Source organism: Macrobrachium nipponense, chromosome 2 (assembly GCF_015104395.2).
Source record: "Macrobrachium nipponense isolate FS-2020 chromosome 2, ASM1510439v2, whole genome shotgun sequence".
NCBI classification, from domain to species: Eukaryota; Metazoa; Arthropoda; class Malacostraca; order Decapoda; family Palaemonidae; genus Macrobrachium; species Macrobrachium nipponense.
Window position 1 is genome coordinate 103,454,500 of NC_087201.1, and position 23,752 is coordinate 103,478,251.

Sequence of the window (23,752 nt, forward strand, 5' to 3'; positions counted from 1 at the left end):
CCTTTTTACAAATTCCAAAATTCATATAATAAACTGCTGTAAATACAGCTCTAAACTGCATATTTCATGAGGAAATGTTGTTTCAATGTAAATTGGGTCACTATTCCCAGGAATGGCACATTATGAAAATTAACAAGGAGCAAACCTATAGTTGTCTCCCAATTTTTGGCAGAATTATTGCAAAAGGCCTTTAGTCATCAACCATTATATGCATATGGCACCTCCCAAAAGCAATCAGCACTGTACAAAGGAAAATATCATCTACACCTCCAAAATTTGCATTTTACCCCAATTAATTTGTGCAAGAGATGACCCTCAATGAAGTGCTGTAACACTTGCTTCAAAAAATTACCAAAGTACATTGTGTTGACATTTTGTTTACTTATAAACACAATAACTAAATTGTGATAACATTTGAATAACTTAATGCTGTGTACTTTTGATTACAAGTAAGCACAATAAATATTCCCCCAATTTTGCAGTCCTTCATTGAAATGTCACATGGAACAGACTTCAACATACATGAAATCTATAACAATGCCATTAATTTTGTATTAACAAAAGAAGTAATATTGGAGCTCCTTTTTTTAACTTCTATATATGGTATGCTGTCCTCCACATTCACTAAGATACAAAGCAAATGAAAGCAATGAATGAAATAGTTGTAGACATTCACATACATCTTTAAATTTGCTTTCAAATCTGAGAAATTTTAAACATAAAGCTAAGTAGTTATGTACTTGTGACATAAACACTAACACAAAAAATGTTAACATAAAAAAGTTAACTCCTGTCATTTTTACACATCTCATTGAAAGAAAATCCATACTTAAGGTCTACCACACAAACTTTACATTTCTGAAGACCTGCTAATATTAAGGTATCAATACCTTAATTTTTATTACTTTAAGCCATTTTATGGCATATCTCAACACACGTGACATATTCTTAAATTTATAAAAAGAGGTATATTTAGGATTAACCATGACAATGTACCCCCCAATTACAAATGAGTAAAATATTTTTGGCAAGTTGTGTATTAACATAGCAGCTAAAAGTATGACTAGAATATAGAGAATTTAATGGTGTTACATGTTCTTTTTGTTAACATTTTTATTTTTATATTCAGGTATCATCTCATCTTAATATGAGCTAATTAAGCAAGTCAGGTATTTTGGGGTTTATCACAATCTTAAAATGAGGTGAGGCTGATTACACTGAACATAGTTCTTCAGATCTGTTGATATAAATAACAAATATACTACAATCTAAGAGTTTTCATGACAAAAAAATGTGCTGTTATAACAACAGCACAATGAATTATAGAAAAACAGTATTACATGTAAAAGCATAATCACTTTTCAGGTATGTATTCTCCAATGGTGAAATATTAATACATTTAAACCTATGGAAAGCAGCACAAACAATCCCTGAATGCCTCACAATAAGTTGTAATTCAATAAAGAGATATTACCATTGATTGCACACATGGGATGAAACTCACAATGAACAGATTCAATTTCAAAATCATATTTTCTCACAGACCATCAGCCAACCCTCAATTTCATACTTCAAACAGAAGTTATAAATTTATAAACTTCAAACATATAAATCAATGCTAGTGCTAGTACTAAATGGAAAAATTGTACCTACTTCCTGTATTATAAAGACATAGATATGACATAATAATGTTTAGCCTTTTAGATGAACAAGTTTAACCATAATCTGAAATATTGAAAGGAAAACAAAAAAAAAGCTGGTTGCAGAAGGTTTTAAATATGAAAAGATGTCTGAGAACCATGAGGTACATTGCCCTAGCTGCTTAACATTTTTTTTTTTTTATGAAAGGGCTCTTTAAAGACTGCACCTCCGCTGGGTTTATGAGGTCCTTGAGGTGGAAGTGAAGCAATGAGGTTCAAACATTGCGATGAATAAGTAAGCATTCTAGCACTAATTGAAGATTAGAAATTTTTATACAACAAAAAACTGTACAAACAAAAAACATTTATTTAAACTTGAACCTGTCAACTTTCATTCATGCCTGTATGATAATTGGTTTCACCGAGTGTGACGACTGCAGTTGCTGATGAAATAAGGATACAAAAACAGCCAGACTTCATTAGCTAATGCCTTAGCCACAAGGAACCAAAAAGACCACCTGCATACATGAAAAAATCAAACAAATTTCTCAATGTTTCACCTGGTGATGATAACTCCATTCTTAGTGCAAGCCACTCCCAGCTGCCCAACCAGCCTAATTACCAAATATTTCAGGCTGCTTCACAAACAGTAAAAAATAAATAGGAGGAAGACCAGGTAACTTCATTACTATTATGAAAAATATGAAAAATTAGCCACAGATAGATGAGATGGCTACTCTAAAGATTTCAAAATTTAATATTACTCATAGAAAAAATAGAACTAGAAACATTTCTCCATGAATAAAAGGGTTCACTGCGTATTTATTCTATCTAACAAATTTTGGAATGATTATGAAAAAAATATATATAAAAATATTTGATATAACGAAAAGATTTACTTTTTGATCATCAACTCTTTTGATCAATCCACAAGGCTACAACACTTTCACTCAGTAAAAGACAATTCAGCAAATAGTAGTTCAACCCTCAAATTTTAAACACCAAATTTTAAATGGATCACTGGGTTAAATGAGTTCTTACAAGGTTGGCTGATAGATTACACTTTGACCAATATGTTTATAATATCAACACTCATGTATATACTATAATAAGCCATAAATTATCTTTAGTAAAATTCTTATCAAAGCTGCATTGTAGAGGGAATTCTATTTCCTTTGAAAGTAAAAGGGACAATTTTTAGGAAGAAATTTACCTTCAAACAAGGCTGGCTTTACTCTAATATAAGGATTTTCAAGTCTCCTTCTGCCAAACCCTTTCATAAGCCAGTACTTCTCAAGGATCATTAACAAATATTATTAACATATTGAGATCAGTAATGTTACATACGTAATTCCAATTAAAAAACTTATTACAATTTGATAAACTGCAATTACGTAATTACATAATGTCAAATTATATAGAAAAAGAAATCTTCCAAAAAAAGGTAAAAATTAGGACATAACAATGAAAATCTTCAATTCTAAACAATCCGTAATATTATGCTTTCTGCATTTCACTGTATGAATTCCACTTTATTATAAAAAATATAACAACTTTAATATATATCTGTATGTAAGTATAAATAAGTAAATATATACTTGTTGCCAAAAGTTCAGTTTACATGCTACACTGCTTGGTGTGGTGCAGTATTACTGAAATCAAACTCCTCGACAGATAAAAGAAGTTTTGAGTCTTCCTCTCAGGTATGTATCCTTCACTAAAGATTTAAGAAATAAATGAAAATGAAACTACACTATTGTTCTTATTAAAAAAAAATTCAATAATTATGCGTAAAGCTTAAAATTTAACACTTTATAGTTAGATGGACTAAAAATTTTGAATACAAAAATTTCTAAAAAGGGATTTCAGTCCAATACTTACCACTTGTTTTTAATTAAAATTTTATCATTCAAATGAAATACACTTTCATTGTTTAAGTTGTACTGCATTCATACTGGTTCATGAGGGTGGACATTGTTATATAGAAGTACATACTTCTCATGTATGTTTTTCATATGTTACAGGTGACAGCCTTAACCCTACAACAGGTTCAATCCTCTTTAACTTCTTATTCGTCATTTCATCATTCAACAAATCCTACTATTTACTTGTTATAATGATCATTACAACAAGCTTCATACAACTTTTGGGAAGTATATTTGACCTACTAGACATGGGAAAAGTCCCCATATTCACTATAGTACTAAAAATGCCATATTGTTCCACATCAATCGTGATGTATTTGACAAAATGACACTTCCAGTAAAATAAGAATAAGTTTATGGAACTGAATTTTTAAAAATTTACGGCCACTCAAATATATAATCTATTCACATTTATCATTGAGCTCCCAAAAAAGTGGATAGTGATGTTACAATTTTGCAGCACTTGCAAAGTTGGTAATACTTAGCAGTACACTTTACATATCTTCATAAATCAAGGGAAGCTACTGCCTTCAGGATGATATGTGGTGAGGGGAATAATCAGTGAGCAAAAAAGTGACAAGTGCACATAGTACTCGAGTACCAACATATTCCAACAGATAAAGATAGATATTGCTGCAATCTCATGAGCACTGACATTAGTAATGGTAACATCCTAACCAAATTTACTTACTAACTCCTGAGATAGCTTTACTCAGATATGACCACTTGCTATAAATCTGCTCTGCAATAAAGATGAGAAAATAATCTAACCTTCATGTTCATAGATTTTACCCTCTTTGCCTATTTCCTCATGGTTAACCTAGGGCAAAGTAGGATGGTATATTCCTATTCCTCACGACATCACAAAGAGCTGTGATTTCGTGAGACCTAACAGTAAATGGTTCATTACTTAAAAGCCATTCCTAAAACAGATATCGTATATTTCCATGTATAAGACAACCTTTAAATCCTAAAATACACCCCTGAAAATTGAGGGGTCGTCTTATACTATAATTCTAAAAATCAAACCTTGAATTCTAAAATGTGTACTGGTAGGCTAGCCTCAGCCTCTGAGCAATAACCACCTACATACATGAAGATTCACATTATGAAATAAACATAATAAAGCTAATAAAACCATTTTATATATTATTGGCATATCTTCATAATAAATAGCTTATTTGAGAAATAATTCTATATCGATGAAACCAACTTTTGACTATGTGATCCCAGCTGAGAAAATGTAAACATAAGGTTGTGCTCACAGCAACCTTTATCGTTTGGCATCCTAGCAGAAATTTCTCTGATAGTGTTTACAGTAGTAATAAAATTTAGGATAACATATTATTATTTGTTCATTAAAAGTTTCTCATGCATATCACAAGATTCATCACATATGCCACCATCATAGGGATTCCAGTCTAGTTCTGGTGAGTTGACTTTGGCTTCATCTTTGCTATCATACAAATCATCTTCGGTAAAATCAATGGCATTTTTAAAATGATTTTGTGACACTATCTATTTTCACATTCCCCCATGCTTTTATAACAAAATTGCAGTGAATATCAAGTGAGGCAGCACACAAAGCGGTTGTTTGAGAATGGCAATGAAACGTAAACAAAACAACGGTTTCCTTTTAGACATTGTATATATGAAAAACATGATATAGAGACAGCTTTGTTCAAACCAGCTTTGATAACTTACGAAATGAATGTATCTCTAAATTAAGTTTAATTCGGCAACTCAAGACAGTGATGATATCGGTAAAACGCGATCAGCTGATTATTTTAAGACTGTAAACAAAACCAGAATGCAAATGGAAAGTCATTGCTCTGTTCATATACAGGCAGTCCCCAGTTATTGGCGGGATTTCCATTCCCAGGGGTGTGCCGATAAGCGAAAACTGCCATTAACTGAAATTTGTCGATTATGACGCCGATAACCCGATAACCGGAACTCAGCCCTTATGGCGCCATAAATCGCTGATTTTATGACGCTAGACAAGCCAAATAAAACTGGATCACCAATAACAGAGTCCGCCAATAACCAGGGACTGCCTCTATTGTAATACAATAGTACATGTGATATGATTAGAAACATTAAAACTAGTTTTATTAACATTATATCATTATTTTCAATACAACAATAGTCAGTCTCTCTCTCTCTCCTCTAATCTCTCTCTTCTCGTCTCTCTCTGCTCTCCTCCTCCTCTTCCGTCTCCCTCTCTTCTCTCTCTCTCTCTCTCTCAAAAATTTCTTTTTGAATAAGCAATTGTAAACCTGTGCTGTTATAAACAACCTAACTGAGAAACAGCCAACTGCTGACGTCGTTCATCGTAACTATCAAGTGTTTATTAAGAGCGCCATTAAAATTGTTATGTTGTTAAACCCTGCTGATTCTCAATGGTGGCTTCCATAAGTAAAAATAAAATACAATTTTGTTCATCCCTCATGCAACAGAGATCTCAGGAAAGAATACTAGCAAATTAAAGCTGCAGGTTATAGCTAAGGCTGAATAAAACGAATACCAGCCAGGCGAAAGTGATGTTTGGAACTGGAGAAATCGCACCTAATGCTTATACAATGAAGTAATATGTGCTTGTTTTCAAACAACCTTCTTTAATTTACGAGAAAAGGTACCTCCAAATTGTATCTCTTCTAACAACTAATCACAATGAAGATATCTTTAATGCATACTCAATCAGCTGAAATTTTGAATATAAATGATTTTTATATTCTGCATTACAGTAAGAATATGAAAATAGTAATCATGTTCTAAGGGGTAAACAGTAATAGTAATATTGTAATTGGATAAGCAAAACAACTTTTGTTTAAGTCATCACTATCATGAATACATTTGTACTGTTTAATGTTTGCAAATAATCACTTTTCTCCAAATTAAATTTCGGTTTTGTAAATTAGAAGTCGTCTTATACTACAGATATGAGATTAATTCATGAAAATTTGCCATGATTTTTGACCTCATATTATCTAAAGGTCGTCTTACACATGGAAATATACGGTAACTAATAACTGATGATTATTCCTTGGATATTTCCAAAGAAACTTTTAGCAAGAGTAGAAAGAGACCGAGTCCTGCTCCATTAGTAGTGTGGACAGTATAACACATATTGTTGCCGACTCAAAAAGATAAACTAGAATGGTGCTTACATCTAGCCTTTGTAATTATCACAGACCTAGATCAAGCAAAAACAGTACTAATACTCGAAACTGCATAAAGAACTACAGTAGTACCTCGAGATACGAAATTAATCCGTTCCGAGGCGGCCTTCGTATAATGAGTTTTTCGTATCTTGGAACACATTTTACATGTAAAATGGCTAATCCGTTCCAAGCCCTCCAAAAACACCCCATTAAATTTCATAATAAAGCTAAATTGACCTATAAACAATGAAATACTACAACAATTTGGACCATTCAATACCTAAATTAAGAATAAAAATCCAAACCTGTAAATAAAGTGTATATTAGTGTACAAGAAATATTATTACTGTAACGTAAAATGTCGAAGCTTACCTTTCGAGTGAGGCTATCTCCGAAAGTGGCGGCAGAGGAGGAGGAGGAGGACAAACGGCAGATACGTACACTTATCTTTACGAAACACATAAAAAAATGTCAAAAAACAAACTAAACTTTACAAAACACATTAACAAAACTGTAACACTTAACTTTACAAAAAACTTAAAATAAAATTTATTTTGTCTTTTTTTTGATTTTTACATTTCGTTTTACTTTTTTATAGTTTACGTAATTTCAATTTCTTCACCACCGAATGGATGCCAGTCCGTTTACGGAATTTTTCGAACCACCCATGAGAAGCCTTGAACTCTGGGGTTGCCGTTGATGTCCCCTCTCCACCGTCGTCTTTGGCTTGGGCAATCAAATCGCCGAAAATAGCGCTGGCCTTCTGGCAGATTGCCGTCTCGGTTATCGTATCGCCATCAATTTCTTTGTCCTCGATCCATACAAGAAGCAGCCTTATACCTTTCATTATGCACATGGCTCCTCTTGTTGGACAAAATAGTGACGCCCTTGGAAGGTGTAGCTGCTTTGATGGCTTCCTTCTGCTTAAGGATGGTGCCTATCGTCGACGGATTTCGGCCGTATTCCTTAGCGATCACACTCAACCGCAAGCCAGCTTCATACTTTTTTATTATCTCCATTTTTGTCTCCATAGAAAGCATTCTCTTCTTTCTGTGAACTTCAGCAACTTTCTTGGGACCCATGACTCTATGTACTGTACGTAATTAAGTTACGTTCTCACAACACGATAAAGTAGCACAACACGATAATATGTACGTACTGCAACGAAATCACTAATGAATTTACATTACTAAACGAAATCGTTGGAGCGAACGAATGCCGATTGCGTACGGTAAAGTTTCGGGTGCGAAGTGGCCGAGGTAAAGCACGCCAACACGTAGTACGTATGTATAGAAGATGCATGATGGGAGGGATGCTGTCCAATTAGAGAGAAGGATTCATGGCTTGGCTAGCATCAGGAACCAATGGGAGAGCAGGAGGATGGTGGTGAGTCTACTATAACTAAGATGGCGGCGTGCGGCGCGAGTTTCAAAATTGTTATGGGGCGAATCTCGGACTTTCAGAAACCTTTCGTATCTAGAAAACTTTTCGTATGTAGAGCAGTAAAATTTTTCGTCTTTGCTTTCGTAACTTGGATTTTTCGTAAGTTGAGCCTTTCGTATCTCGAGTACCACTGTATAATTAATTTATCACTTGGTATAACTTATTACATAAATTGTAAAAGCAAAAAGTAATTCTAGAAACTGAAATATACTAGATCGCTTTAAATGTAGCAGAATCCTTAATTTCATTAAATGAATACGTATTTACTGCACACTCAACACACTGTAACTGAAAATTGCCAATGCACATACTATGCATATCCTAACTTCAGTGCATAGAAATTATACAAATTCATGCAGGTATGGAGTAATATTAAAAAGATAAAGCACACCAATATATGGAATTAACATTCTGAATTTTATCAAGGATATGATAATGATATTTGTAATGATTAAAAGGTCTCCTTTAGTTAGAGATGCTCATCTGACAGAAAGACTCACAAGCTTCTTTCATACACTGAAGACTTTTCTTACCTTGAATTTTAATATACGGACTAGATATTATAGTCTAAATTATAGTATAAAATCAAAGGTCTGAACACTGTACGGACACATCATCACTAACGCAACATTGTTTATGATAAATTTCTTCCACCAATGAAAACCATCTATGTAACTCAAAACCACCCATAAATGTATATTGCTGAAACCAACACTAAAAAACAAAACAGTAAATCATTCTGCAAAATCATGAAAACATGTTTACATCAAACTCTTCCGCCAATAAATAACTGATTACAATGAAATCCATCAAGGTGACTCCTATCTACTGACAAATGTAAACAGCCAAATCTACATTTTTAAACAGAAAAGCAAAGCCTCTGGCAAAATCCTGAAACCCAGTTTTTTCAACCATAAAATAGCACTGCATACTAACTTTTCACCATCAGGTCAACATGAATGGAATGAAAAACTTTCTTTTACAGATAAAATGGGGGAGAGTGCTTAAAATATATTGATAACTTGATTTTAACTATACAGTAGTTTAACAAGATTACTAGACTCCAATTACTATTTCATTAATCCCTTAACAAAAATTTATAATTAAAAATACATACTTTGCACAATGTTGAAACAAGTTAACTTCAAGATAATAAAAATGAAAATAAATAATATTGGTGAAATACTATATTCCACTCATTAAATTTAAATATTTTATATGAAAATATGACTGTTTAACTAGTAAGTGCTGTTAAATAGAAATTTACTGTGATGAGAATTAGATGTACGTACTTTGTATGCCTGAAAGACATAATACAATCCATGCCCAACATTATTAACCAATAATAAAAAATGTCTGAGTAACAGATACTGTACAAGGCAAACAGTGCTTTAATTCGTAGCTGCAAGTGTCATAAAGATAATTAAAAAGAAAAAAGGTAAGGAAATCATAAATATTTAAAATAAAAGGTAAAGAGAATTTAAAACTGGTCTAGCTTCCTCTTCCAGTGATTTGGTATGAGATATTTGTCAACTACAACAGTAATGTTTTATCACAGAAGCTGTCTCAAGTTTACCATTGTAAATTATTTTGAACATTTAATTTTACAAATTAAGAAATGTTAATAAACATCACAACCCCTAACTGGCAAATAAGAACTAACCATCTTGATGATCTCTGATTAGTATTATCATTAATTAGTATAACCAAACTAAGAAGTTAAAATTTCATTATCATCATCAAAATGATGTCATAGTATAACCAGACCACTGAGTTTTAAATCTTACCCCTCAACTGACAGGTCCAAAAGGGTTTCCTCTTACTAGTAAGAATTACAGCTCTCCCAGTCACTTTCACCTTAAAACTTAACTTTTAAATTTCTCTGCACTAAACTCTCACATGGATGACCCAGAGATTTACTCTCATGCAGTAGAAAAACTGCTAATCTACCAATTTACTTCTTAAAAACACGATAACGGGAGAATGAAAATGGTAGATTCTACTAACATTTTAAAGGACTATGTATTCAGTACTTGTCATTAGCTATCAATTGAAATTTGGGCGTTAGCATAAAATACTAATGGATTTATGGTGAGTGGCCTTTATTACTCGTATTAAATGGGTGTGCCTAATTCACAAGTAGGATACCACTTCTTTATGTTTGCCAATGCATTTGTGATTGTCATAATACTACTGTGAGTTTAATGTGCTTTACAATATAACAATTTTATATACTGAATGGAATGATTATCAAGCTCTGCTAAACCTGGAGATTTTTTTGGATGTCAAGTTTCAGGTTCAACAGAACTAGAACTGCTCAAAATCACAAATTTAAGTGCAGATCTAAGTATAAAGTTAAAGGGAAATATGAGAGATGAAAACATTGCTGTAAAAACATGCAATATTAGGCAATGGGAACTTCAGCTGTTCTATCAGGAGACCCTGCAGCACATCCCAGGGGGAGTTTTACATAATTAGACCTTTCACTATACACTGCTTATGATATTCATACCTGAACACTTTATTTAATCCAAAGATGTGGAAGCTCTAAATTTTGGAGGGAGTGCCAAATTAAAGATATCAAGGATCTGAAAGATTTACTGGTGTACTACAGTTAAGTGTTTAACCAGAGCCCTTTGTTGGTCTAGTTATTTGTACAATATACTTGATAACCAACTACAGTAGTACTCTCAAATGATAAAACTTTAAAGAAATATAAATTCACAACTTAAAGCATTTAGATTATAGAAAAATATGCTAAATAGTACAAGCGTAAAGTAAATCGCTTATGAACTGAATCACAGACAGGAGATCCTAAATGTTTAATAAAAAATGCAATTAGGATGATATAAACCAGAATCTAGCCGAGATTCAAAATTGTACATCAATGTGAGATGACTGATTTTTGTACTATAGGTAATAAATGGAGCCAAAATTTTAATATTGCCATCTGTTCTTCTTAACTGCATTACTATCAAGTCTGGAATTCTACAAACTCCTCATTCAATTATTAGCAAACGAAATATTACAAAAAATAAATGCACAATGGATCCCCCATATCCTATTCACAGGTTTCACTATAGATCATATCTACCTATTACTCGGAGAAACTGCCCCTATTCGCAGTATTTTCCACTGAATATTCACTAATTACTGTATTTTCATATAAATTTCATGATTAAATGCACTTTTTTGGGGATAAAACTATTAAAATATTCAGGTATAAGCATTTATGGAGGGTCTTTCTTGTGTTTGAACAAAAAATATATAACCAATAACATTAAAGATATATTTCATTCTAGCTAACTAAGGCAACCTATTCTTCACCACTTTCATTTTTATCTTTTTCTGCAATGGATGATGGGATGAAAACAAGGCTAATGCCCGAAGACATAATTTCCTGAATAGGAACATTTAGGAACAATATTATCTGAATTCTTAATATTAGCATATTTACTGTACGTAAACTTGTTTTCAAATTGGCAGTAAAAACAAGACTGAGACTAAGAATTTCATACAGTTGTAGGGTAATCTTAAGAAAGACAATGTTAAATAAAATCTGACTGCTAGGAAGGCAGAAACCAAAAGGAAGTGGCATAGAATAAAAGTTAAAAAGTACAGCTAGGAGTCAATGGAATGTCGCACAAAGCACATAGCAAATTTCTACCGCACCCAGACTGTACTTGATAATGGAAAAAGTGAAGCTATCAGATATTCAGAGTTAAACAAATCAATCAACAAATGAAAGTGGGAAGGTATGAAAGTTTAAAAAGTTCTCATTTTTGCCCTAAACTTTACCACTAATAAAGACAAATCCGTTGGGCCAGTCCTGTGAGAACCATATGAATTAGCTCAGTGGTTTGGTTTAACTACATTAAATAGTAACGATAATTACTCCAACAAAAGATGCACATAAAGATAAGGAGGTAATACTCTTAGGCCTTCAAGAGAGAATTAGGTCCTTTCAAATCAGTAAGAGGTTTTGCATACTACAGATAATTTGGATAATCTTATGCAAATAATATTGCAGATTTTACATTGGAACATCATTTTCCTATGCTAGTCCTACAAATTATAGGTGATTATTATCTTGAGTAAAGAAAATTTCTACTTATGGCTGTTGTATGTGAAATACAGTGCCCACAAAAGAAATCTATACATTAAGAAATTTGGGATAAAAAAAGCAAAAAATTAGTTTTATTTTCATTTAAATGTAACTTTCAAGTGTTTTAGTTTCATTTTTATTTATGCTTAGTACGTGTTCATGTTCCCTTTATTTTTTATTACCATCTGAAGTTGCCTAGGCATCAAATTTGCAAAGTTGGAGAAGTAGGAGGCATCCATGGTGATTCAAAGTGTCCTCATGCCCCCTTCAGGTCTTAATTGTTGGTTGGTTGTTTTTTTTTTTGCTATTTAATTTTTCATTTTATTCCAGACATTCTCGATTGGATTCAAGTCTGGGGAATCGCCTGGCCACTCCAAAACACTGATATTGTTGTCTACAAAGAACTTTTTCAGAGCTTTTGCCCTGTGGGCAAGGGCATCATCATGCATAAAAAAGTCACACTCATGATTACCCCACATCACCAACATGTGATAGTACTTCAAAACATCAATATAATCACTGCCATTCATTGTTACAATCTTAGGAAGCAAGCACAATCCACCAGTGCCCTTATTTCCACTAATAGCACCCCAAACCACAACACTGCCAGGAAGCTTCACTGTTTTCACTGTGTACTGGGGGTCATAACAAGACACATTACTCGATGATGGACGATGTTAGAATCACCCGACCAACCTGAAGGTGCTTTCATCACTAAACATCACTTTCTGCCACTGCTCAGAGGTCTAAAGCTTGTATTTATTACAGAAATTAAGGTCCTTCTGCAGGCGGTATTGAATAGTCCATACAGAGACCTCCTTCAGGAGTTCAGGGTGCGTTTTCTTGATGGCTATGGCAGTTATGGAAGGATTTGCTTGTACTTCTCTCTTAATAATCATGTTAGTACGAACAGACATCTTCTTTGAAGTCGCAGAGCCAGGTTTTCTGGGTGGTGCAGTGCAGGGGGGGCTATATGCAGCAGCTTTCTTGAGGTTGTAAATTGCCATTCTAGTGACTTTCAGGTCTGCTTCTACGCATAACACAGACATTCCTTGCTCTAATGGGGTGAGGACACAGCTCTCCCTTCTATTGGAAGCTTAGTTCGACCCATTCTGACCACTTGCAACGAAGTTATTGGGCAGCAAAGTTCGTGAAAATGGTGGTATTTAACACTGACATGAATTAGCTTCTTCCTCAAAGAGCGTAGGTGGCTCACTGAAGGCTGTAGGCTTGGCAGAGCAGTGGAATAAGTCTGAGACAACTACACCAAGCGAAGTTTAAGCGCCACTCACTTTTCCTATGACATTTTCTTGTGTATAGATATTTTTTGCAGTAAAAATTATAGATTTTTTTTGCAGGTACTGTATGCGGTTACATTAAAAGTGCAATGCAAAGACATCAATACCCGATGTACAGACAAAGAAAAGCACACCAGTATAAGTTAAAAGAAAAAAGGAACTAGCAAGAATCCCCAAAATAATTGTTTTCACCTACAATATAATAGAAAAAGCTTGTCATGACCAATGGGGTCATCAAATTCTTAAAGAATATGGAACAAACATCTAGATAATTTTTTTTCCTATAAAACACAAGATTTATATAAATGGAAGAGTACTAAGATATTTTCATACTTTCAACTGATTAAATGGTTACTGATCATCAGATGGCAGCCACTCTACCCTATGACTATAAGAATTGTATCAAACAAAAAATTACTTGGAGGGAAGGGAGTTTAGGCAAATGGTGTGGTTAATTTTTTGCGGTGTGACCGAGTTTTTTCTACCAAAGCATTCAATACTTTCCTTCTGTAGAAAACAATACTATTGTAACTAACAAATGTCCATTAATATTAATATTTAATAGACGAAACAAGTCTCTTAAACTCAGATCCATATATACAGATCTCATTCAGTGAAATGTAATGCTAATGTGTGAATACAACGCATAATTACCAACTTACTTGTAATACTGCACATTCAGTATTCTTGAAACATTAAATGATAAAGGTCCAGAGGAACTGAAAAATAATCAGAAATATTAACACTACACCTCATTCAAAATTAACTCTGTAAAACCATTGCATACAATATGATAAAATTTAATGATAGCATACTCTACTGTAAGCAGAATCAAAGCCACAAAATGAAAAGGTTCTATACAGTGGCATACTTTGCCCTGCAAAAACCACATAATAATTAATGACAGAGATTCACAACTCAAATGTTCAAATGTGGGTAAAATTGGGGAACGCTACTTGAAAATATTCAAATGTATTTCTTAAAGAGTATACGGCTAGACTTGAAATAATAAAGCTATATTTAGAATAACTGTCACAAATACTAATGTGACTTCTAAACTGTCTTTCAGAACATACTGATTACTAAAATTCCATTTGTTTGAGGATCAGCACTACTAGAGATGTCCTCTCCTCAAAATCTTCAGTTACAAAATACAAGTACAGTATATTAATTTATCAAGATTGAAATGTAACATGGTGAAAAAATGCCTACAAACACTTTAGCAGATCAAACTCCAAAGATGAGCATTGCAGGATAACAAAGATACACAGAGGAAGCACCAAACGCTTTGCATATTAGCTGCACAAGATCCTTATTAGCTTTACGAACACTGCCCCATTAACTGTGCCTGATATATCTACAGCTGAATATTGCTCAACCTCGATTTGCCTTACACGTTTCAAGATTTTAAAAACTCTTGTGAAAAATGTATATACCATTCTTATTCTCTTCATTCTATGGTGCTGTTACGTTGTCTTTTTCTTATAATGGCCTCCTGGAGAGAATATTTGTAGTAATTTTCAATGCCATCAAAAGTTGGAACATATTCAATATTTGGTGCTTTTACATGCAAATTGTCAGTTCATATTACCAATGGCTGCAGTATAACTGCAATTTTCTACTAAGAATCATAATCAAAGAAAAAATAGGAATGTTAATGTTAACAATACCTTACTAAATCAGAAAATGAGAAATGAGGTTAATTCAAGAGTAGTTTGGACATAAGCAGGTTACAAAATAAATACTCAAAATTTTCATGCAATGAACACTGCATATCAAAAACAAAAATTTTTTAAGAGTTCATCTCAAAAGATTTGACATTTAAAGCTTTTGGTTAAAAATGAGCTCCTTACACATATTACAGACTTTCACAGATCAATGAGCTTCATGTAGAGAACTTCAAAGAGTGCCTGCTGCTATACTGCATCCATTAGTAACTGCATTTCATGTGTAGGTATAGGTGTTTTCCACAGCTCTACCTGTTGAACCTCCTGAATTACTTTGCTCGTACTGCAGTCGTTCAAGAGCTGACGTGGTCATGCGTACTGATCCTCCATGTGTAGCAACCTTAAAATAGTAAGGAAAAATCAAAGTTTGTAAATTTTGTTTTTCACATTAAAAACCTTGTCTTTTAATACAAAATGCAATTGTAATTCTAGTGTGAGAGATATAAAATCTTTTCTCACTTCCCAGTCAGTTAAAAAGTTTTGCTCTGAAGTAAAAGTAGTTTTATTACATATTATTTTTATTATTATTATTATTTTTATGGAAGAAGAAGACCCTCTTTTAAACAAATTCTGTTGAATAAAATGGCAGAATTCAGTGAATTAATCTTATATATTATTTTTTCTATTTTTCTTATTACTCACTTTTCTGGCTCAGCGATACTTCTCAATAATTGGCCAATATTCATATTGGGAATAATGCTGAAAGTGGTATTTTATTTAGAATAGGATTTATTAGTAAAAAACTGATAATACCAGTTTTTTATTAATAAATCCTGTTCTAAAAAATACCACTTACAGCATTATTCCCAATATGAATACTGGCTAATTATTGAGAAGTATCGCTGAGCCAGAAAACCGAGTAATAAGAAAAATAGAAAAAATAATATATAAGATTAATTAACTGAATTCTGCCATTTTATTCAACAGAATTTGTTTAAAAGAGGGTCTTCCGCCATTACGGATCACTACATCAAAGAACGCCTCCATAAGTGCTGTGCACCTGTATTGGACCTACAGGTTGCCCATTCCAGCGTCTCCCAAGTTAGGAACGCCCTTAAGTGTGATGTACACCGCACACTTAATTTGATTTTCTCACCTCATTAGAAGGTGCCATTCCAGAAGTGCCACCAACTTACGGGACACTTCCCAAGTGCCATAGAGCACCCAGTCTTTTCAGACTTTTTCTCTACCACGTCGCAGAATCCATTTCCAGGTGAGTGCCACGTTACCAAGTAGGCACTCCCATTCCATCCAGTACTATTCCTGGCCATCATTTCCAATTTTATCTGAGCCTCTACTGCAGCCTAAGGGAAATGTCTTCCCCCTGCTTCCAAGCGCCAGACCATGAGCTGGACTCCTGGTAAGAAGTGGTTGCGGAGGTTCTGCACCACTTGTTGTGTGCGTGGGCATGCTGTGGATTCCGACCAGTGCCCAAGTCGATCCCTACCTTGGGATGAGCTTCCAGGGTGAACTTCTCCAAGGCTACCATGTAGCCCTCCCTGAGGAACAGTCTCCTACAGCCTATAGGTGGGTACACATCATGGCCGATGCCGAAGCCCAGGTCTCCCTCATTTCACGAAAGGCATTCCCTAGGGGTGCCAAAATCCAGAAGGACGAAGAAATTCAGTTTGAATGGATTGACGGCCACCTCTATTCTGTTCCTTCAATCCTCCTGAAGGTGCAAATGCCCTTATTAGACCAGGAGACCCGGGAAACCACATTTATCAGGTGATGTTGGGCCGAGATCTCCTAAAGCCGTATCTCCCCTGGACGCAGCTCCCACTACCAGATGCACCGGATCCCTGCAGCATGCCACATAATCAATCATCAGTTTTAGATTCAGAGGCTAGTGCCTCCAATGTCCCTGACATCCCTCCTATTCCCAAGTCTGGCCCTGACCCAGTGTCAGAGCCCGAAGTTTCTTCCGCATCATCTCAGCCTTTTACCATTTCACTGCCTACCTCCTCCCTTTTGGAAGAGGTGAGCCCACCAATTAACCCCAGACTTGTTCCGGAGGGAAATTCAACGGAGAATTCCTTAACCTCCCCACAGCCAATCACTGCCAGAGAGGACTCTTCACCTGTGCCAGAGCACACTGCAAGCCTTGGTGACCCCACAGATTCGCAACCTGTGGTGCCATCTCGGCCTTATCGTCCAGTGCCACGGAAGAAGTTCTGGAACAAGTTCTGCTGAGACTGTGGCCGCAAGGGTCACATGTCTGCAAATTACGGGGGGGTGCGCTAATCACAATATTCCCGCCATCGCAATGGCCATCACCAATTCTTCTTTACTAGGACCCCCAGCTAGGGGCCCTATAACCGTCGCACCCCTCCAAAGTCATTATCCACCAAGCCACGTCAGAGCCAACAACGACTCTGGCGCTCAAATTTCCCTGATACGGGAAGATCGAATCCCCCGAGGGGCTAACGTCTTGATTAGACTCCAATTAATTATTTCCAAATTATGTTTTCAATTAATCACAAACAACCATTGAAGGTATCAACCATATCAAGCTGATCCTTCCGACTGTCCAATTGAGGGTCACCTCACTTCTCCAAATTATGTACTCTTGCAGTTGCAAGCTACCTTCCAGGAGGTTACAACCTCCTCCTAGGGCAAGACATGAAGTCTCCCTCACATTTCAAAAAGCCTAGGGGTCCTAACCCCATGACAAATCACTCCAAAGCAAGGAGCCATCGAAGACCTTCTTCCTCCCGGAAGTACGGCCACCAACAGTCTCCCCCGCTACCACGGGCACCCCACTAATTGGCCTAGGTGCCCTAGCAAGCTACAAGCAGCGGACACTGTCCATGTTCCACAAGGCTCAGCCTTCCAAAATAAGACAGGAACCTCTGTCTCCCATTACCAAGGGCACGCTGAGAGGTATTGCACCTCCGGTACCCGTCACAGGTCCAGCTGACCTCAACTCTCTGCCAGTGCCACTTGGCAGCACTGAGCAGTGCCAAGCTCCGTCCAGCCTGGACATAGAGCCACCACAAACCTTGACCTCTGCGCCTGGCCCCGAGCTAGAGCCGGGCGCCTAACCTTATCAAGGATCCTCCTACAGGAGATCCTCCAACTGGCATGGAGCGTACCGCAGCCCATGGCCAATCTCGAGTCCATGATTCTTCACCCTCACCTCTGTTGCCCAAGGATGGACCTCCAGCAGACCTTACCTTTACACATCCTATGGACGACCAGAAACTGCCTGACCGGGAGTCAGCCTGGAGTCTTACCCTTACGACGGCTGTCGCAGCAGCCGAAGTGAGGGCCTCCCCTGCAGTAGGTTCCACCTTTACGACGGTTGCTGCAGATACCGAAGTAGGGTGTTCTCCTGAAATCCCTCAGGCTACCACTGCCTCTGCTCCTGACGTCGTTTCTGGCCTTATCCCAGAGTCAGTGCCTTCGTCTACTCCTAGGACTGGTATAGCCAGGCCCTGGAGGAATAAAAAGAAGAAGAAGGGACGTAGCAAACTAACAAACTAACCAAAGAGCCACATGCTCTCCTTGGCAACTGTGCCTGAGGTACAGTGTCACATTCATTTGCAGAGTGATCCTGGCACCTACCCAGAGAAGGTAGCCAGCCTGATCTCTGCCAGTATATTAACAATTTAATCCCCCAGAAATTGTATACTAACCCTCATGTAAATGTCATAATTACCTTATTATATTTCCATCCTGGTACACTACTCATCATCCTCACGCATCATTACCTCTCATGTATTTTAACAATTCAGGTCGATAAACCACTGCTGTGTGTACCACACTCTGGAATGATTGAGTCTCTAATTACTTGTAATGAGTACATTAGGCTAATAATTTAGTACCAGGGCATTAGGGTAGTAGCAAGTAGAGTTTTCAAAGTAACCTTACATAGGGGTAGACTAGACTGTCATCACAGGCGACCCGTAGTTCTCACTTAGGCTAGACTACATTAATTCAGAGTTCGTAAACTTAGCATCTCCACCTATAAGTTAGGTAGGCCATTGTAGTTAGTCATATCGCTGCTCCAAAACCTAAGTTAGAGTAGGAGAACTGGGTAGTCGAGACGATCAAATTGTTTAGCCAAGGCCTTCACGCCCGAAAGGGAGTGAATGCCTTCTTAACAGGGGGAGCTATTACGTTTATTGCCCCTTTTGTCTACCCAGAGTTTATTAATTCATTTTATTTCTAAAAGAGCAGCTATGTTCTCCTTAAAATCAGCTGATTCTTAGGCGAGAAACACAAACTTAACTGGGAAAGACATTTCAGTTTTAGACCGGAGCTTAGGGTAAGACAGGCAGATCACAGGATTAGCTAGGCTTCGATATGGGCTTTAGGGATTCTTACCATAAGATCTCTTTCCCTTCCAAATTTGCTGGTTGTTTTTCACTTTTCAGGCAATGCCAGAGAATAAGGGTGAAAACCAGATGATTCCAAAACATCTGGATTCTTTCTCAGTCGTGGCCAGGACCTAAAGCAAGGCGGACGTGCCTACACCTCTGAAGGGGAGGCAGCCCTTTGTCCAAAACGCTGGTTGGCGCCGGAGGCCGGATCCCCTTCACATATCAGACACATGTTCAAGCCTCCGGGATTTCCAAAGTACATCAAGAAAGTGCAAATCCAACCAGCTCTATTTCTCCAAGACAACTCTTGCTAATTTCCATTTTCAAAACTCCTATTTTATCACTTCTCGATTGTACTTCCCTTTGTCCCCTTTGGGCCACGTGCTGCCCCTGTGACCTGTTTCAAGTTTAAACCTTCATGGAATACCTCCCTTAAACACTAGAGTCCTTCCCCAGTGTTAGATCAAATTGAATAACTGTAGCTTTGTGCAAGAAGTCTTTTCCTTTATTTTACGCTGTATCTAATCTGGGAATTTTTCCAGATTTGCTGAGTCACGTGTCCTGTCTCGCCCGCAAGTGCTTTCCTTACAGTAACCAAGATTACAATGATCCCTTTTTGAAGCCAGCATTTATGTTATAGATTTGGTCCCACGTGCGGACAAGTTGCATTTACTTTTCCCAGGCTATTCAACGGCCTATTGTAAATAAATGTATGTAACGTAATCAGCTGGTTTTAATGGTGACCTTATTATAGAGTAACATATTTCCCTTTGTTAAGGTAAGTTATTCTGGATTTTTCCCTAAAACATTTTCCTTTACGTTTTGGGCCACACGAGGCCGGCTCAAACGTAAGAATATATATATATATATACAGTGGTACCTCGAGATACGAAAGGCTCAACTTACAAAAAACTCGAGATACGAAAGCAAATACGAAAACTTTTACGGCTTTACATACGAAAATTGCTCAAGATACGAAAGGTTGTTGCTGTAAAGTCCGAGATTCGCCCGTACCACCGATAACAATTTTGAAACTTGCGCGCCGCCAACTGAGTAGACTCGCCACCATCCTCCCGCTCTCCCATTGGTTCCTGATGCTAGTCACCGCCATGAGATCCTTCTCTCCTATTGGTCAGCACCCCTCCCATCATGCATCTACTACGTAGCAGCGTTCTTCTTCAGCCATTGCTTCTCACCAGTGGTATCGTACGCATGCGGAATTCGTTCGTTCACATAATATACGATTTTGTTTGTTAACGTAAATTCGTGTTAGTGATTTTGTTTTGCTACTTTATCGTGTTGTGTGAGAACCTAATTCGTATATGTACTACATAACTTAATTACGTACAGTATAGTCATGGGTCCCAAGAAAGTTGCTGAAGTTCACAGAAAGAAGAGAATGCTTTCTATGCAGACAAAAATGGAGATAATAAAAAAGTATGAAGCTGGCTTGCGGTTGAGTGTGATCACTAAGGAATACGGCCAAAATCCGTCGACGATAGGCACCATCCTTAAGCGGAAGGAAGCCATCAAAGCAGCTACACCTTCCAAGGGCGTGACTATTTTGTCCAACAAGAGGAGCCATGTGGATGATGAAATGGAGAGGCTGCTTCTTCTATGGATTGAGGACAAAGAAATCGATGGCGATACGATAACCGAGACGGCAATCTGCCAAAAGGCCAGCGCTATTTTCGGCAATTTGATTGCCCAAGCCGAAGACGATGGAGGAGAGGGGACATCGACGGCAACCCCAGAGTTCAAGGCTTCTCATGGGTGGTTCAAAAAATTCTGTCAAAGGACTGGCATCCATTCGGTGGCGAAGAAATTGAAATTTTGTAAAATAAGTAAAGTATAAAAAAGTAAAAAAAAATTTAAAAATAAAAAAAGACAAAAAAAAATTTTATTTAAAGTTTTTTTGTAAAGTTAAGTGTTACAGTTTTGTTAATGTGTTTTGTAAAGTTTAGTTTGTTTTTCTGACATTTTTTATGTGTTTCGTAAAGTTAAGTGTATGTATCTGCCGTTTGTCCTCCTCCCCTGTCGCCACTTTTGGAGATAGCCTCACTCGAAAGGTAAGCTTCCACATTTTATTACATACGTACGTATGTACGTACAGTATTTCTTGTATACCATGTACACTAATACACTTTATTTACAGGTACTATATTGTACATATTAGCAGTAGGTATTAAGTTAGGTATTAAATGGTCCAAATTGTTGTAGTATTTTATTGTTTACAGGTCAATTTACCTTTATTATGAAATTTACTGGGGTGTTTTTGGAGGGCTTGGAACGGATTAGACATTTTACATGTAAAATGCGGTTCAAGATACGAAAAACTCATGATATGAAGGGCGCCTCGGAACGGATTAATTTCATATCTCGAGGTACCACTGTATATATGAAATATATATAATATATATATATATTAATTATATATATAATATATATATCATATATATATATATATTATATATATATATATATATATATACTATATATATATAATATATATAATATATATATCTATATATATATATATATATATAATAGTATATATATATATATATATATATAATATCATATACTTATATATATATATATATATATATATATATATATATATATATATATATATATATATATATATATATATATATATATATATATATATACATGCACACACAGTAGACCCCCATATTTGTATTCTCCAGATTCTTAGACTCACTCATTCGCAGATTTTTCTGTGGAACCTGTGTAAAAATCATTCATGGAAGGAATTGCTTATTTGTGGGCTTCTCTCTCAATAAATATTTACTAATTATGTGTACTTTGATGTTTTTTTCATGACTAAATAAATTTTTATGATACAAAAATTTTTGCTAACTTTCAAATAGTATATGTATACTATTGATTTAATACTGTATTAAGTTTAATAAGATTAAACTACAGTGGTGCCTCGAGATACGAAAGCCAATATGAAAAATTTAACGGCTCTACATATGAAAAGTTTTCAAGATACAAAAGGTTTCTGTAAAGTCCGAGATTCGCCCGAACCACCGATAACAATTTTGAAACTCGCGTGCCGCCAACTTAGTAGACTCGCCACCATCCTCCTGCTCTTCCATTGGTTCCTGATGCTAGTCACGGCCATGAGATCCTTCTCTCCTATTGGCCAGCATCCCTCCCATCATGCATCTATGTACGTGGTGGCGTGCCTCGGCCACTCGGTACCAGCATTGTTATAGTACGCACGCGGTATTCGTTTCGGGATCGTCAATGTGTATTTTAAAAAAAAATTTCTCATATCTTTTCACAGAAAACGGAAAAAGAAGAGCACCTCTTGAGTGACAACATATATGATATGATTGACCAAGATCTCTCTCGTGGGATAAGTGACCAAGATCTCTCACATGGGATAAGTGATCAAGGTCTTTCTCATGGGATAACTGGAAACTTTGCAAGGTTGGTAGAATCTCCACTCCCTGCTGAACAGAAGGTGTTGACCAATCATTTACAACATGCATACCAGTATAATCAAGGCACTTCAGTTTATGTTGAAGGTCAGCAGCCGAACATTCAGTACCCAAATCAGTTGCAGAGAGAGCATTTGGTTGAACAGGGTTTTGATGGACACCAGGGCCAACATAGTCATGAGGTGCAACAATTAGTAGATACGTAATTATCAAGACGGGCAGCCGTTAGTGAACACTACGCCTTTATAGAAAAAAAGACACCCCGAAAAGGCTCACACAGGTCGTATGCTTGCGCAGTTCGATGACGTTTGCCTGAGTCGTTTCAGGAACATTGTGAAAAGTAGGCAGAAGCAATCTTCCTTGGATCGTTATTTTTTAAAGAGGCCTTTAGCATTAGCAGGAGTAAGCAAAAAGGAAGAACCAAGCGATAAAAAACAGAAAGTTGTAAGCAAAAAGGAAGAACCAAGTGATAAAAAACATAAAGTTTAAAGTGGTGATGAAGTTGAAATTCTGTAATAAAAAAAAACCTACGTAAAGTAAAAAAAAAAGTAAAAAAAAAGTTAAAAAAAAAAAAAAAAAAAAAAAAAAAAAAAAAAAAGAAAAAAAAAAAAAAAAAAAAAAAAGCAGAAATTAAGGATGTTCTAGCCGCTTT

General features: G+C 36.1%; 1 protein-coding gene across 1 annotated transcript in view; it reads right to left on the reverse strand.

Annotated features, from left to right (window-relative positions):
* Window positions 1–7,585: 7,585 nt before the first annotated feature.
* Window positions 7,586–23,752, reverse strand: part of LOC135220871 (SH2B adapter protein 1-like) — a gene marked incomplete in the record, with an annotated part of 324,700 nt that continues 308,533 nt past the window's right edge. Inside the window, 1 exon segment of the mRNA XM_064258463.1 lies at window positions 7,586–15,642. Coding sequence (XP_064114533.1) covers window positions 15,520–15,642 — 123 coding nt within the window.